The sequence below is a fragment of the Drosophila virilis genome, chromosome 5 (assembly GCF_030788295.1).
Source record: "Drosophila virilis strain 15010-1051.87 chromosome 5, Dvir_AGI_RSII-ME, whole genome shotgun sequence".
Lineage (NCBI taxonomy): Eukaryota > Metazoa > Arthropoda > Insecta > Diptera > Drosophilidae > Drosophila > Drosophila virilis.
In genome coordinates, this window is record NC_091547.1 from 2,631,450 (window position 1) to 2,648,540 (window position 17,091).

The 17,091-nt window shown below is 40.6% G+C and overlaps 2 protein-coding genes across 30 annotated transcripts in view; one reads left to right on the plus strand and one right to left on the minus strand.

The window, feature by feature from the left end:
- LOC6636503 (uncharacterized) overlaps nt 1–17,091 on the minus strand; it is a 115,942-nt gene that overhangs the window by 54,598 nt on the left and 44,253 nt on the right. For all 9 annotated transcript variants that reach the window (XM_070209965.1, XM_070209963.1, XM_070209960.1 and 6 more), the window contains exon 2: nt 10,169–10,189. The gene's annotated coding sequence lies outside the window, so the exon portion shown is untranslated. The remainder of the gene's footprint in view (nt 1–10,168; nt 10,190–17,091) is intronic.
- brp (ELKS/RAB6-interacting/CAST family member bruchpilot) overlaps nt 988–17,091 on the plus strand; it is a 45,246-nt gene continuing 29,142 nt past the window's right edge. For 9 of the 21 annotated variants that reach the window (XM_070209945.1, XM_070209942.1, XM_070209952.1 and 6 more), the window contains exons 1-8: nt 988–1,076; nt 2,482–2,993; nt 6,364–6,749; nt 9,510–9,626; nt 9,720–9,893; nt 10,317–10,573; nt 10,637–10,883; nt 10,954–11,009. In XM_070209945.1, coding sequence (XP_070066046.1) covers nt 6,617–6,749; nt 9,510–9,626; nt 9,720–9,893; nt 10,317–10,573; nt 10,637–10,883; nt 10,954–11,009 — 984 coding nt within the window. In that variant the 5' untranslated portion in view covers nt 988–1,076; nt 2,482–2,993; nt 6,364–6,616. Of the gene's footprint in view, nt 1,077–2,397; nt 2,994–6,363; nt 6,750–7,535; nt 7,696–9,509; nt 9,627–9,719; nt 9,894–10,316; nt 10,574–10,636; nt 10,884–10,953; nt 11,010–17,091 lie in introns of those variants that run through there. The other 12 variants (XM_032435830.2, XM_015168426.3, XM_070209956.1 and 9 more) reach the window with 5 other exon arrangements.

Genomic DNA, 17,091 nt, shown 5'->3' on the forward strand with positions numbered 1-17,091 from the left:
TTCCAACTTAATTCGTAAAGCTCCTCAAACCCAATCTAATTGCCCATGGTTTAACCTTGTCATGAATTCTGCATAAAAATTAAAAGCCGTAAGTTTTCACCAAATATTTTTCATATGGGCCGAGGTCGATTTATACCAACACCCCAACTTTGCCAAAAGTGGAACGATATTCATGGATAATGACTTGTTGTTCACAGTTTGAGCCCTACTTTAACTCCGCATTAAAATTTGGAAGCATCATAATTCGTACACATACATAATTTGTAAAAGCATCGATCGAGATTTATATAGCATTTTATATGAATTAGTATAAGAATTTAATTTTTTTTTATTTTTTTATTTACAATATATGTACTTAAATTGAATATAAATTTATTTTAGATGAATTGCTAAAATAATTAATGCTCTGCCATATTTTGTGCATTGCCAAATGAAAAAGTATAGCATACTTTTAGGGCGGGCATTTAAATGCAGCATTGCCAGACTCAAGCGAAAGCACATGCCGAGACGTAACAATTTGAATATTATTACGTATAAGTTTAACCACCAAACACGTAACGTTTACAAATAAAACGTAATGCAAATCGCATGACAGTTGTAAAGGAATGTATGCGCATATTTCATATTTTGCTATTGGAATTTTCATTTAGCCGCACAAAACAAAACGCAAAACCAAATACAACTATTCAAAGAGAAAGAGAGAGAGAGGTAAAGAGAGAAAGAGAGAGAGAAAATGCAGTTGTGTGTGTGTTGGGAAATTGAGAGCGAGAGAAAGGAAAACTGCGCTCGCGCGATGAAAATTCATTGATTGCAATCAGGAAGCGCCGAATGGAGAGCGCTCCACAATATAGTTCTGCCCGCCTTTTAGGCGAGCGGCTCTGACAAGTGCGAAAACTCACCACGCAACGACGGGTAGCACGGACTACGACTACGATTTTGGCTATGACTATGGCGAAGACTATAACAGCGACTGGCACGGACGAGCGGCGCTCAGTACTTTGAGGGTAGTTAGTTGGACAACGGCTTTGCCGAAAAACGGGCCCCACAGCAGCAGCTGCCGCACAACAATTTTTTGGGTTAGATTACACACACACACACAGACACACACTCGCACACACACACACTCACACACACACACACACAGAGTATATGTATCTTTCAACTGCTGCTGCTTCAATAACTAAAACAGCAGCAGCAGCAACTGAGCAACAAAAAAAAAGGCCAATTTAATTGCCTGGCAGCTAAAAAAACAACCAATAAAAAAAAGGCTAAAAAAAAGTGCAGGCTAAAAGCTAAATGAAAGTGTGTGTAAAGTGTGTTAAAACAAAAAATTAAGAAAAAATTGGAAAATGAATTGCAAAAAGTTGGCTTCAAGAAAAATAATGTGTATATGTGTGTGCTCTTGTGTGTGTGCGTGCGTGTATGTGTGTGTGTGTGCGTGTGTAGCAGCAATTGTGCTTTAGGCCGCGACAGCTCCCTGGATACAGAAAAGTGATTTCCTGCAAAATGTGCACGCGCCTCTTGCTAAAAAGAAACTATAAAAAGAATAGTGGAAAAAACTATTCAAAGCGACAGCTCATGAGTGCAGCCATGAATCAAATGAATAAACCATGAATAAATACTCGACTAAATGTTACCAAAGGAATAGTCGGCGCGATTCGATACATTATTGGGCCATGTTAAACGCTGCATATCGATTGGCGAAGAAAAAATTATTATAAATTGCTTCAACCTACATATAAAGCGTGTGAGATACACACACATTCACACGCACGCACGCACACACACACACACGCACACATACATGAAGTTTGAACAGCAATAAGCTGTATAACAGTAGACAGGCACACACTCACACACACACATACAGTGCAGTCTGAAGTTAGGTTAGGGGTCGCGGGGCGGGCGTGTAACATAATGTTGTATGTAGCTGAAGCAGGGGGCGGCAGCGGGATGGGGGTGGGATGGGGTGGGTTGGGTTGGCTCTGCCCTTATGTCGTTAGCTTCGTTAGTGGTCCGTTCGGTTTCGTTACGTTTGCGTCTCGTTACGTCTGCGTTACGTCGCAACGTAGCGCTCATACTCCGGCAACTCCTCCGCGTATCGCTGACTCCCACTCGCCCCCCCCCCCCTCCCCCTTCTCTTTCACACTCACTCTCTCTCTCGCTCTCTTTCACTCTCGCTCTGATGTGTGTTCGCTTCGTGCGTGAAAATGTGTGTCAGTAGCTGGCTCGTAAAAAAGAGCGCAGAGCGGCGGGCAGCTCACCCAACTCCAACTTCGCGTCGAACCTTATAAATCACTCGTTGAGCACGCAGCACTCGAGCAACAACACGAGCAAAAATATATATATAAAAAAAAAAAAACATATTATAATAATGTGCTTTAATTAACTGTGCAGCATAACAACAAGTAGACCAAAGAAAAAAATAGCTCAACAGAGTTTAACCAAAGTGCGGTGTGTGTGTTTTTTTACCCTCAACAGTCATGTACATACATAAAAAAAAGTAAATAAATGCATTAACTAACAAGCGGCTATTAACAAAATGCAATCAGTCAGCAGACAGTGAAAGTTCAAAAGTTAATTATAAAAAAAAGTTGAAAAAATAACAAAATAAAATAAAATGCGAAAATTTAGCGGAAACGGAAATGCACTTAGCGCCGCCTGAAAGCAGCAGCAGCAGCAACAACAACAACAGCAGCAGCAGCAGGAGGCAGCGGCACGCCTACACACACATACACCCACACACACACAGGACAGATGCCTGGCAATGTAGCCGCTGTGTCGCGTGTGTGAAAAATTGCAGCTAGAATACAAAATTGTTGAGCTTAAGGTGCGGAGTGCAGCAACTGGAACTGGAGCTGGAGCAGGAGCTGGAACTGGAACTAGAGCCGGAGCTGTAGCTGTAGCATATATATTTATATATATATACAATTAATTTTCATACGCCGCGTTCACACTTCAAGCATTCAAAATTCATCGTCTAAGCAAAGCGGGTGAGCAGCTATATCTAGTCTATATCTATATATATATCTAATATATGCCAAAAATCAAGGTTAATGCAGTTCCGATCAAGACAACACACACACACTTACACACTTACACACACAGGCACACACGCACACTCACGCACTTTGTTAGCTCTATTCATTTCCTGCGTATGTCTTGAGTAAACATATAAATAATAATAAATTTGTCCCCGATCAGATCGAACTAAGTATTTAAATTATGCTTGTAAATATATATACATATATATAAATATATACATATATGTATGTATATATCCATCGAGTATGTATGTGTATGCGTATTGTGTATTGCATATTGTGTATTTACCTAAACAAACTGCTACTAAGTATTTCTTAGACTTGATTAAATAATTCTTAATATTTACAAATTTTTGCTCTATTTACATAAATAATATTGAAGCATATTTTTTTACCTATTTTCATAATTATTAATATTTATCTAATTTGCATTTAACTTGGTTTAAGTTTAGTTTTAGCGCCTTAACAAAATGTTGTGCTTAGTCTTTTAAGCTCCTGCTGCGCTTAGCCTTAAGTAGTTTATAGAGTTTAGCTAACGAATTATTTCTCATACGTATGTTTATTTTTCTTATTTTTGTTTTTGTATCCTTCATAAGTTAGCTTATATTTAGAGTAGCTGTCAAATTGTCTCTCAAATTTAATTGGTTTTTTTTTTCAATTTATTTCTCTTGATAACTTTTTCCATCTTTTTTTTTTGTGCCAATTGAAAGCTTTTAATTAGATGCGGCTTCACACGAAAGGCAGTTGTGCATATGCCCAGAAACAACTCGTTCGCCAAAGGGGCGCAAAGGGAGTGGGAGGAGGGGGGAGGCGTAACAATAGGCAGCTCGCATGATTTGTCATGCGAGTATACACACAGACGGCGCATTGACAGAGGCATCTAATGAGTATTTCCTTTTTTTATATTTATTATATACTGCCTACGGCCACGCCTACTTATGGGCGGCCAGCCTTAAACGCTTTGCGTGTTTGTTTTTATTCTTAGGGTAGGGGGCGTTCGGGGGGCGTGGGCTGCGTGTGACTGCTTTGGCATTGCTTTGGTTTTAGTTACAGTTACATTTTCCATTTTCATTGCCCATTTTCCGAGGCATTCGCCTTGCCTTAGTCTTGCTTCTAATTTTAGATGAGTGGAATAATTTTTATTGATTTCAAATTTTAACCTTATTTGGGCTGCCGCTGCGAATGTGTGTGTATGAGTGCGTGCGTGTTTGTGTGTGTGTGTGTGTGTGTGTGCGTGTGTCTCGAAGCATAGAGCGCTAAGCACAGAAAAAAAATGTTATAAAGAAAACGCCGCCAAACGCCCAACAACAAAATATGCGGCAAATACTTTACGATGACGCTATTGTTGAATCGTCACATGTGTATGTTTGTGTGTGTGCGTTGAGTGTGTGTGTGTGTGTGTGTGTGTGTGTGTGCGTCTTTTGCTGAGTGCGGCAGCTGCGCAAATGCGTGTGGTGAATAGCAAATGGGCGCTGCGAGCGACTGCCCCACAAATTCAACATGTTTTTATGGGGTAAGGCAGAGGGTAGAGCGGGGGGGTGAGGGTGCCTCGGGGGCGCTGCGATAACTCAGACAGGCGCTGATAACGCCAACGACTGTCGACTGTAATAGCTCTAACAATAGTACATGAATTCGTCATCAAATGCATTTGCAAATGCTGCTAGCCCGGAGCCGGAAGTGAATAAAAATACGACGCGCCTGAATGTATGCAGCAGAAAAAAGAAAAAGAAAAGTGAGCTGCCTGCATAGATAACTAGATACAGTAGATACTGTGTGTGTGCTTGTGTGTGTGTGTGTATGTGTACGTGTGCTTTGTTTGCCTAGCTGAGTGCTGGCCTTAATGGCCGGGCTGGATATGTAATCGAATCCTGGTCAGATCCTGACCTCATCTTGATAGCTGCGGCTGGCGGCCCTTAGCTGCAAGGCTTATGCACCAATATGTGGCACGTTGTTGTTGCTGTCACGTAAATGGGCACTCAGGCGACACACTCACACTCACAGTCACACCCACACACATACACACACTCACAGCCTGCTCAGGCATGCAAGTAAACATTTGAATGGTCTTCCGGTCTGCTGATTCGTTTAGCTTTTATTTAGTCGCTGTCGCCGTTGCTTGCCACAGTTCCGCCCGCACTCTCCTCTCTTCTTTCTTTTTAGCCATTCATAAAGCGACGCATTCAGTAGTTGCCTGCGCCCTGCCCGGCTGCACTTCACTTTTTTCTTTAGCCCTTCCGTGAGTGCCTGGGAAAAACGTGAGACTCGTCTTACCTTCACGTGCCACAGCCCGACTCTGACTATCTCCTGGCGAGCGAGGGTTGTTAAAGGGTTTTTTTTTTCTCTGATTAATAATTCAGGTTTTTATTGAGCAAATTAGCCAAGCTTTTAGTTTTCTCCATTGGCTTTTATAGAGAGAGAGTCTTGGAATATTTCCAGGAATTGCGTTATGCATTGAAGGAGAAACATACGAACTCATCGAACTCATCATTCTAAGTCAATATGAGCCCCAATAAATAGCTGCTAGATAATAGTTCATGGCACATTTAAATAACACATTTAAATGCAGCATAATTGATATAAGCGGATAGCTTTATAATTATATGCAAAAATATTTGGTTTATTGAATTTAAGATAGCACAGATATTTACTGATTCCACCCTCGTTGTAATTCATACGAATCATCTACCTGTGTGTGCTCCTTTGTGTGTGTGTGTGCGTGTGTGTATTCAACTGAGTGCGACTCCTCTTGGCAGCGACTTGGTCGAGTGGCAATTTGCATGCGATTTGTTTTGTCTAAATAGAAAACAAAATTTGCATAGAGAGCGGACGAGAGCTGCCATAATGCTATGCTCTCGACATTTCTCTCAAGCTCTCCGCTGGGTTTATTTGCTTATGCGTTTAGTGCAGCTTCTGCTGGCTGAGATTTAGGTAAAAAGGTTAAGGATATGCTTGTTGATGTAGTCTAATTTAAATGCAAAACGGCAAATGCTTTAAGGGAGGTCTCTATGCAAGACGTATACGTAATATATGATTGAATACACAAAACTGGATGTATGTATATATTCTATATGCGAATGATCTTGGCTGTGTGCAAGACGGGCTGTATGCTTAATATATTATTGTATATATTTACACAAAACGGGCTGTATATATGAAATATGCGAAAGATCTTGCCTGTGTGTAAGAATATATGGTGGCGTATGCGTAATATGTGTATACATATATGTGTGGCATATGCATATGATCTTGTCTGTGTTTGCGGTGTTTGCCTTCTTTATTTTGTACCATGTTTGTTCTTTTTCACTTCTCACTCTTGCAGATGCAGCCAAGCGAGCGAGCAATTGAAAGAATTTAACATAGAACCAATATAAAAGCCAATCAAAACGTGCATATCAATTTAGAGCAGACAAACCAAAGAAATCCAATCAAACGAAGCATTTAACAGGACAGCCACAACAACAACAACAACAACAACAACTACAGAAGCAGAAGCAACAACAACAACACAGACAACAACAACACCAACAACAACAAGAACTGCGTGGGTGCATGCCGCGGATGAGCCGCGGATTATGTCACGTGACGATTATAATCCAGTGAATAGCTCTGGTGTGCGCAGTCCGGGTCGCGTGCGTCGGCTACAGGAATTGCCAACGGTCGATCGCTCACCATCACGGGATTACGGCGCACGCGGAAGTCCACTAGGTGAACAAAAATACCAAAAAAAAAAAATAATATCTATATGTATATATATATAGCTAATCTAATCAGTTAGTGGCTTCAACTAAAGCTGGCTTAACTTTAAATTTTCACCAGCCATATTCAAGCACAAACGTAGCCGCACACCAAATGCCATAACTAAGTGGTATCTACAAGATACAAATGCTGCTCACGTTTGTGCCAGAGGGAGAGAGAGAGAGACAAAGAGAGTCTCCTAAATTATGCATATCATTTCATATATTCCAATTGGCCTACTTAGCTTAGGAATTGATTTAGTTTTATCAAAATTTATTGCTCCTATTGCATGCATAAATATTGCATTTATGTATGCGAAGAGAGCTCCATACATTGGCTTTTCAAAATATTTTTGACTAAGACTCTAGAAGTTAAGTTGAAAATTAAAACTTTTGTCTCGAAATTTCATTTGTGAACTCCATAAAAAGCTTTTAGTTTGTGCTATTTGTAGTTTCTTAATTAAAACTAATGCAAAATTTTATACTAAAATCTATAATTTCTGTCTAACATCACACGCATGCGCATGGTACATTTTACGTTTGGCTTAACTCATCTGCAAAATCTGTAACCATTTTTATTTTGTTAAACCAACAAAACAATAACATACACACACACACATTCACACACTTAAAAAACACATACATTTCCACTGAAAATTGAAAACATTGCGCTTTATAAATGCATTAAATCAACCCGTATTTGCATACTGAACTCTGCAAAATTTCAAATCAATTTCTATAATTTAATCAACTCCAGCCGCTGCAGTTAACTTGTAAATTGCATTAACCTGACTAGGAAAATGGCTGGCAGCTGGTTTTAGCAGCCAGCAACGACCTCGAGTTGCCACAACAAGCTAAATTTAATTCCTTCTGAAGCGTTACCGAACATCAAAGCCTCAAACTGGATTACAATTATGGTTAGCAAGCATTCACCTTAGTCGTAACACACTCAGTTCTCAGCAAACGAAGAAGTTCGTTTGTGGCCCACCTTGGGCGCCAACTGACATACAGCTCAGGCCATAAAGAAAATAACAAACTATCAAAGAAAATCAAAGGCTCAATGTGGATTACAATTATGGCTAGCAAGCATTCAACTTAGTCTGAACATACTAACTTTTCAACAACGCTTGTTTGCGACTCACGTTTGGCGCCAACTCAAGTTTGACCATATATAAAATAGAAAACTATCAGAGAGAATCAAAGCATTTAACCGAATTACAATTATGGCTAGCATTCACTTTAGTCTTTACATACTTTACTTCTTAAACTTTTTTTTAAAAACCCCGTTCAGGTCATAGAAAAAATAAGACTCAAATGCAATTACAATAACGGACAGAAAACATTCACTAAATTCATTACATGCTCGCTTTTCCACAGCCGACGAAGTTTGTTAGTGACTCGCGTTGGACGCCAACTTTGTTTGAACCCACAGTTTATACCATTAATTCAATAAAACACCGCTTAATTGAGCACACAAATTGACCATAAATTGAGCGTAGTTTCTACACATGCTCAAATAATAAAAAACTTCTTAACTCGCGGCCAACTAATTAGAGTTTCAACTTATCTGAACGACCAAAATAGCGTCTGTTATTGCCCTCTAGCTGAGGCATAGCACCATAAATAACACTTGAGAATTTATGATTTAATAAAGTCAAGCCGCAGGGTTGGCAAATTTTTAGCCAGACATAAATTTGAACGGAAGTCAAGAAAGAAGCATAAAATGAGGAAAGAAAATGTGATCAGATAAGTTTTAGTTGAGTTTTCTTCAGTAAGGGAAACTGAGGGAAAAATCAAATATGTGTCCGCTATTGGAAATGGTCTATAGGCATTATCAAAATATAAATATTAGTATATATAAATTTATAAATATCAAAAGAAGTCATGGGATTAAATTCAGGGACTATGCAAGCAAAATGTTGTGATTTGAAAAATTATTCATATTCAATAGCAGCACAAATTGGTTAGTACTTTAAGTAGTATTTGGCTTAGCCTTAAAATTAGCTTTGAAAATTGGCCAAAAAGGCAAGCTGGCAACACTGATGCGCAAGGACACGGCACAACAAAGAGCCACAAATTAAGTTTCGTGTGGCTTGGCTGGTTACGTGCAAAATGTTCAGCTCATGCTGGCAAAAAGTTTAGTTTATGGCCCCCCCACACACATACACTCACACACACACACAGAACCGCTCCCGGGACCGATGCACAAATCACACAGCGTTGCTGCAGCAAGGCCAAAGGGGAGGAGTGAGCGGGGTGTTGGCTAACAAAGTAGCTAGTTTATGAGCCATTTTATATGGCAACGAGGCAGGCAGCAACTCGCGCGCGATACACGACAAACATTTTACGTTCATGTTGAGTTTTTGCGTTCCCTGCGTTCCTTTCAACTAACCCGTTTTTTAATATACCATATAGTAACTGCATAATTCAGTATGAGCGACACGAACTAGCTTTAGCGCAATCAGCAACCGAATCCCGAACTCAGAGAAAAGCAAAAATAAAAAAAAATAAAAATAAAAAAAAACACTGCACTAGTTTTCATCTACTACAAGAAAATACAAACTAGTTCCAGCTCTTGATTTACATATGAACCGGTTATTTTTTATGATTTTGTTCCTCATTTCTGAATTCACACTCAAGCAGAAAAACAAAAAAACAAAAGAAAAGATAAACAAATACCGAACCCGTCATCCTCATTTGATCATCGTCATGAATTCTGTATGAATTTCAGCAATGGGCAGTCCATACTACCGCGACATGGATGAGCCAACAAGTCCCGCCGGTGCGGGACACCATCGCAGCCGCAGTGCCAGCAGACCACCGATGTCACATGCCATGGACTATCCAAGTAATAACCCAGCACATCTCTAACCCACATTCAGCCACCCCAAGCATATTCTCCTTTTAATTCTATACTATTTTATTTGTTAAAATCCAACAGGAACCCGCTATCAGTCGCTCGATCGCGGCGGCCTTGTCGATCCGCACGAACGTGAATTTATTCCCATACGAGAGCCGCGTGATCGCTCCCGGGACAGATCCCTGGAAAGAGGACTCTACCTGGAGGACGAACTGTACGGCCGTTCGGCGCGACAAAGTCCCAATGCGCTAGGAGGTAAGTGACGGTCCACTTACTAAATCTTAATTATAGGTATTAAGTTGGGTTAGATTGGGATCGGGCGAAAGGAAACCTTAGCCAAGACCATAGATTCACCCAAGAAGGAAAACGTTAAGCCCCACGCTCGTAAAGATTCTGTTAGGTATTTTGTCGAGAAATTTCAAACATTATTCCACGATATTTCTGCTAGATCTCCCATTCGTGGAAGCCGTAATATTTCAGATATATGCTGGGTATATATTTGTATATGATATAAAAATTTGTCAGCTTACCAATTATTATCCTGGAAAGGCCTGAAAAGAGAAAGGAAATAATATATATTACTTACAAAATATTAACTAACTAATAAGGGAATAAATATATATGAATTTGGAATAACATATATACCATTCTACAATTCTATACTCAATCTATGTACAGGCTATAACACGGGCATGCCCACATCGGATCGTGCCTATCTCGGGGATTTGCAGCATCAGAACACGGATCTGCAGCGTGAGCTGGGCAATCTGAAGCGCGAGCTGGAACTGACGAATCAAAAGCTGGGCAGCTCGATGCACAGCATCAAGACCTTCTGGTCGCCGGAGCTAAAGAAGGAGCGGGCGCTGCGCAAGGAGGAGAGCGCCAAGTACAGTCTGATCAATGATCAGCTTAAGCTGCTCAGCACAGAGAATCAGGTAAGCAAATTACACAGCTGCAGCAGGTGAGTGCATTTAATTAACTGGACTCTTGGCACCCAGAAACAAGCAATGCTCGTGCGTCAGCTGGAGGAGGAGCTGCGCTTGCGCATGCGCCAGCCCAATCTCGAGATGCAGCAGCAAATGGAAGCCATCTACGCGGAGAACGATCATCTGCAGCGCGAGATCAGCATATTGCGCGAGACCATCAAGGATCTCGAGTGCCGCGTGGAAACCCAAAAGCAGACGCTCATCGCGCGCGACGAGAGCATCAAGAAGCTGCTCGAAATGCTGCAGGCCAAGGGCATGGGTAAGTCTCGCACTTTGAAGGGGTGGGGCAAATGTATACATATATAGACACATGCCACATTTGGTTGCAGGCAAAGAGGAGGAGCGCCAAATGTTCCAGCAAATGCAGGCGATGGCACAGAAACAGGTAAGTCCTTTGCCCACAAAAATATCCTTGTTGTGCCTGGAGAAACAGGCGGCCGCCCCCCGCCCCCCACGCCCAACAGAGACTTTTTGTCTCTCTGTCTAATTCTCGTTTTGCGGCAAACAAAATGCTCTAGTGACAATGATTTCGTACACGGGCGCTGCCCCCCACAAAAAAAATACTACAAAAAAGTACAAAAAACAACGTTAAATACCAACAAAAAAATACTAACTTTTATAGTTTGTTTTTAGTTAATGTTGAACTACTTTTGCGACTGCAAGTGCTTAACTTTTGTTTTCTTGTTACATATACAAACTATATATACCATATACTAGTAAAATACCAAATATACCAAATACACTAAACCCATTTATTGATATCCATAAAATACCAAATACAAAGACACAACAGCATATGATCTATCGTAGCGCCTAGCATTCGAAAATTCTTAAATAACTTTTGCTTCGTTTTGCTTTGAACTAACTGCCAGTTAATATAGTTAACTTCAACTTAAATCTTAAGCTAGCGTTGCAGTTTGTTCGTAGTATTTTATTATAAGTTCTACACACACACACACACACACATGCACACAGTAACTTTGACATGTTTTTGGTAGTTGTTCCTTGTTGTTGTTTAATTAATTTAAAACGTTTTTCAAAAAAAAAAAAAAAAAAAAAAAAACAATAGACAAATTGTCTACAAATGAGTCAGCTATAAGCGCTCTTTAAGCACACACCAACACACACACACACACACACTCAAACACTTATTGTTAGTCATTTCATCAGTCGCAACGCCTTTTGTGCGCCCCGTTGCCCCCTTTCCCACCGCCTCGCACTCTGCAACTCAATGTGGGGCAAGCAATAAAATTCAATTTGTTGCATACATTTCGTACATCTCGCAGACAGTTTGCCATTGTTTTTGACAACCAGCCCCCCTCCCCGCCCCCGTCAACATCCCAATAAACACTACCCCTCCCCGCTGACCTTGTTTTTTATTGCTTGCGCAGTTATGCAACAAGCAAAATGCATTCGATTTGCATCATAATTCTTGCTTATTGACACCCAAAAAAAAAAAAACGAAACAAGTTTAACTAAGAGTGCCCGACTATCAGCTACCCTTTACCCAAAACATATTTGAACTTCTTTTAATAGCAAATGTTTCTAGAAAGCGAAATACACGAGATATGCAAATCGATATTAGGATATTAGCTTCGAGGTTTTTGGAGACAGTGAGAGGCACATGGAAATAGACACAGAATCAGCGAGCTGATCAAGATTTTGTATTAACTATACCCATTTGTAATGCACACAGGGTATACACGAAACTCAAGCAGTTCAGCCCCAGGACATATGCGGCGCTGCCCTGTGGGAAATCTACTGAAAATTTGCCCGAACCAGTTTGACAATACTCTGACTCATCTGTCCCCAAGGACAGCAAAACGGGGCAGCTGCTTATTACTTACACACACAGACACACAAACAAACACAGAGGCAGAGCTATACTCTGTAATTACTCGCATGCCAGCCCATAGATAACATGCGTACACATAATGCCATGTATTAAGCCACAGTTTCAGGCCACATAAGGGCTGGCCGTTGTCCAGGGCATGTCAACAAAGGCGTCGGACCATACAAAAAGCCCAAACAACACGCACACACACAGAAAGAAAGAGAGAGAGAGACACTGTGGGGAGACCTTGATGCCATATGATATGCTACTTATTTAAGGCAGCTCCACTTATAGCTTCCGACTGATCCATTCGCTCAGGCTGGTTTTATTCTTTGGCTAGCTGCCCACTTGGCAATTTATTCACATTTTGTTCACGCATCAATTGAATGCTTGAATACAACTTGAATAGCATTCGACTGTCGCAATTGTCGCAAATAAATATATTTCTTTCGCATTGGCCCATTGAAAGTCGTCCACGCCCTGGGGCGGCGTTTGGCGTTGCACGAAATGAATTTGTCTCCGGTTTGGCGGAACAAACGAGCGAAATAACCAGCGACAGTTGTAATTAAAAATCCTCAGTTCAAAATGTAGCAAGCGGAAATAACAATAACAAATGGTCGGCAAAAACAAGAGAAGTCTATATATAAAACTGTTGGACTTGGAGTTACCCTGTGTCTGGCGAAACTAGCTCTTATTATCTGCGATATCTGATTCAATAATACTATCTATATCCTGGCCGTTTATCGATATTTATCGATGTCCTTAAATAGGACATAGACTGCCTATCAATACATTTAAACAAAACCAAGACTGTCCATCAATATTTATTGATATCCTTAAACAAATCAAGATAGACTATCGATATTTATCGATATTCCTAAATAAGACCAAGACGGGCTGTCAATATTTATCGATTTCGGGGAAAATAGTTCTTATCCTCAAATAAGACCAAGGCCGACAATCAATTTACAATTTGCAGGAGCTGTGGAAGGTATCTTCTTTAAAAACAAAAGAATAATTGGGCGTGACAATATATTTCTGTGCTAGTCCTATCAAAGTGAATATCAAAAGTAATCTATACTTTATTAAATTGAACGGCTTCAGGCGTAAACACCGAAAACATCAGTAAGCCTTTTATATGCAATTCGACTTTAATATGCTGTAAGATAATTTTTTATTCCGATTGCACATACCCCATTTAACATAAAATAAGAATGAAAAACGTACGAATTTTACTACAGTTTTTCTGGCTTTTCTTTTTTTCTTCATCGAGAGCGTGGGCGAGCAATTAAAAAAGTTGGCAGCTGCGTTGCGTATACGCCGCGTGCAACGGCAGCAAAAGCGAGCAATCAACGCTGTTCGCCGGGTCGAGGTCAATTCTAGCCTTTGTTGTTGTTGCCTCTATTCCAATTGCATTTCGTATATGCACATGTTCAGCTTTTAGTTCCGTTTTTTTTCATATTAAAAGGCTTTCACCAAAACACAAAAGGCTATGTCAACTATAATTAATAGTTGTTATCTAACGCGTGGCTCAGTTGAAACCTGACGAAAAACTTATCCAAGGCTGTCGCAACTTTAATGCATTGTTTTATATTTATTAGGTGCTGCCAGAGCAATCCTTAATAAGCCAGAAAGTCAATGAAACGCGGGCCTAGGCTAGCTAGAAACTTTTCACAATTTATCTAAAAAGCCAAGAGCTGTCTGGGCTAAGAACTGGATACGAAATTCAGGCTCAAATCCCCGTGAGCAACGTTTTCTTCCCTTTCAAAATATAAAAAAGTGTTTACTTATAACAAGTTGAACATTTTAGAAACAAAAGGAAAAATGCTTGAATATAAGACATAATCTCTTGATTAAAGAGATTCCTATTTCTAGACAACAATTATTTCTCTTCTGCTAAACCTGACATTTTCCTATGAGTCCAAGCAGTTCAGTACAAAGCTCTTCCAAGATTTTCCTATTTTATTGCTAGACTTTTGAGAACTGAAATAACTGTAAGCTCAAGCTACTAACTCATCTCGTACCACCACACACATTAATACTTACTTAGTATCTATCCAGCTTGTGTCCAAGAATTCTGCTATTGCCAGGCCTTACATAACTTTGGCGCACGCATATCTTAGCTATTCTCTGAGCGAGTGTGTGAGTGTGTGTGTGTATGAATTTTATATTAACAACATTTATGGGCATTTAACTGGCGCCAGTTGGTCTCTGGCATACATTGCCCTCTGAACTACAATATGAAAAAAAAAAATAAAAAAAAATACAGAGAACAAAAATACAAAACTGAACCTTCTCAATTCTGGCCCACAGCTTGATTTGGAGCGTGAAATCAAGAAATACGCTCAGGAGGAGCAGGGGGTGAGGGTGAGTTGTCGCACATTTTGTTGTTGTTTTAAATACCCTGCTTTTTGTCTACCCTTGTAGCGGGTATTATTATTTTATGATGGAGCGTATGTAGCCATGTCCGTTTGCCTATATAAATCTTAGCTAAACTCTCCCGTGTCGTAATCTGTCAGATTGGTCTACTATATCATATACCGATCATAAATCAGTCGAACATAAATCAGCAGCAGAAGCTCGCAGGCTACAAGGGTATTTAATCTTCGGCGTGCCGCAGATAAGCCTTATTTCTTGACATTTTTGTTTCTCTGCTTGCGCCTTAGCCAACATTATCCAAACACAGCGCTCGTAGGCTGCACGCCACATGCCTTATGCCTCGTGCCACCAGAACCACCCACTCACCTGGCATAGTTGCACGTTGGCCTAAACTGTCGATGAATGGCAGCCACATTCAAATATTCATGCTGTTTGGCCCTGGCCAAGCAAATTACCAAGCTATGCAAAGCGGCGCCAATGCCTGAATTTTAATTAGCATGCATAGAGAGGCCGGGTGTATGCGTGTGTGTGTGTGTGTGTGTGTGTGTATGAGAGAGTGTGGGTGCAAGGATAAGTCCATGCATACGCATAAATAATAATGGACAGGGTTGGGTGTTTGTGGGGGGTGTGTGTGTGTAGCTGTGGCTGCTGCTCGTTTATAAACATGAAACGTTTGCCTCAACTCTTGATATATTGCGGCAGGGCCAGGGGCGAAGCGCTGTGGCAGGGGGCGAGTGCTTTGTTTGGCCGAGGGCATAAAATAATTACGCGGCTTGCCGCAAAATTCATTTTACTGTCAAAAACCACACACACACAGACACAGACACCCGCACACACATACACAGAGACAAGTCATGTCGTGTCCTGGCCAAACGCAATTACCAGCTGCGCTGCTAGGAATAGGTTTATTTAGAGTGCTTCCAAATGAAATGAAAACAATTAAGCCGGAAACGGAAATGCGCAGCAGACTCTGAACTCTTGGCGGCGGCAGCAGCTCAAAAACTGGCACACAGTGGCACACGAAAGTAGGCACACACAGACAAACCGACAGAGAGACAGACGGACAGACAGGATATGGCGGACATTGCATATCCTGCACAAGCTTTATGGCAAACAGCCTCATCATCATGGGTCATCCTCTGCACTCGAAATGTCAGCTTCAATTAATTTATCGATTTCGATGCAATTGCATTTCAATTTTATATGAACAAACACACACACATTTGCCAGGTGCACCAGGTACCAACCGCCCTTCCCCCTCCCCGCCCCTTGAGCACAACCTCCCCTGTAGCCCACGATTGCGTTGCGTTCTCTGCAGTTGTTCGGATGTTGTCCTAGTGATTGCGGTTGTGCTTTGTGTGCCATCGCATAACCTAACACAAACACAAACACACATACACACATGCACACTAAACTAATAAGCTAAACTAGGACGCCAAAGATAGACTGAGAACCTGCTTTTTAACTTTACTAAGAGAAAGTTTAAACAACGGATGCAGCAGGAATATAATTTGTTAACTAAAAGCAAGAGTTTTCGAGTCTATGAACAGAAGAACTTATTGCAACAATAGAAAGTTCTGCAGAAGGAAATAGATGTATACGAAGTCTATTGATAAAGATCAAATTTTATGTGACAAACTATAATGAAAACTTGAAATTCATGAAATCTTCAAGGCAGACGAAGAACATCGTAAGGAACATACTGATTTTTCCACATTCTTAAACGCAATTCCCAGATCAGAAAAACAAAAAAAAAATCAAGAAATAACAATTGTCAGATTGACAATATGAAAAAATCAATAGATATGAAATACTTAAATCTAAAAGAAATGTGTTCTATTAGACATAAAATACTCGCACCTTACCTTTGAAGGGTTCTTCGGAGTACTCAAAGAAACATAAACCAAAATTGTCAAAATTGTCTAACACATAGATAACTGTGGCTCAGCTCTTTAGAGAGTATCTAATATTCAGACACATTACCTATATAGAGGGTAATGGGATTTTGCTGCATAGCGACATGGGAAATATATAAATAGTGTTGCCTACTTTCGAGCGTTATGCTGGGAGGCAGTTAATAAACCTGCAAATCGACATACAATTTGGTACGTGCTGCAAGGACTAATCGAAAGGAAGTCTCACTTGCGCTTTCATTTGCAGCGACGACGGCGACGTCAGCCGCACAGAACAGCTGCTGGCAACGGCAACTGCGACGGCGACTGCAAAGCTGCATTCATGTCAAACGCAGGCGCTG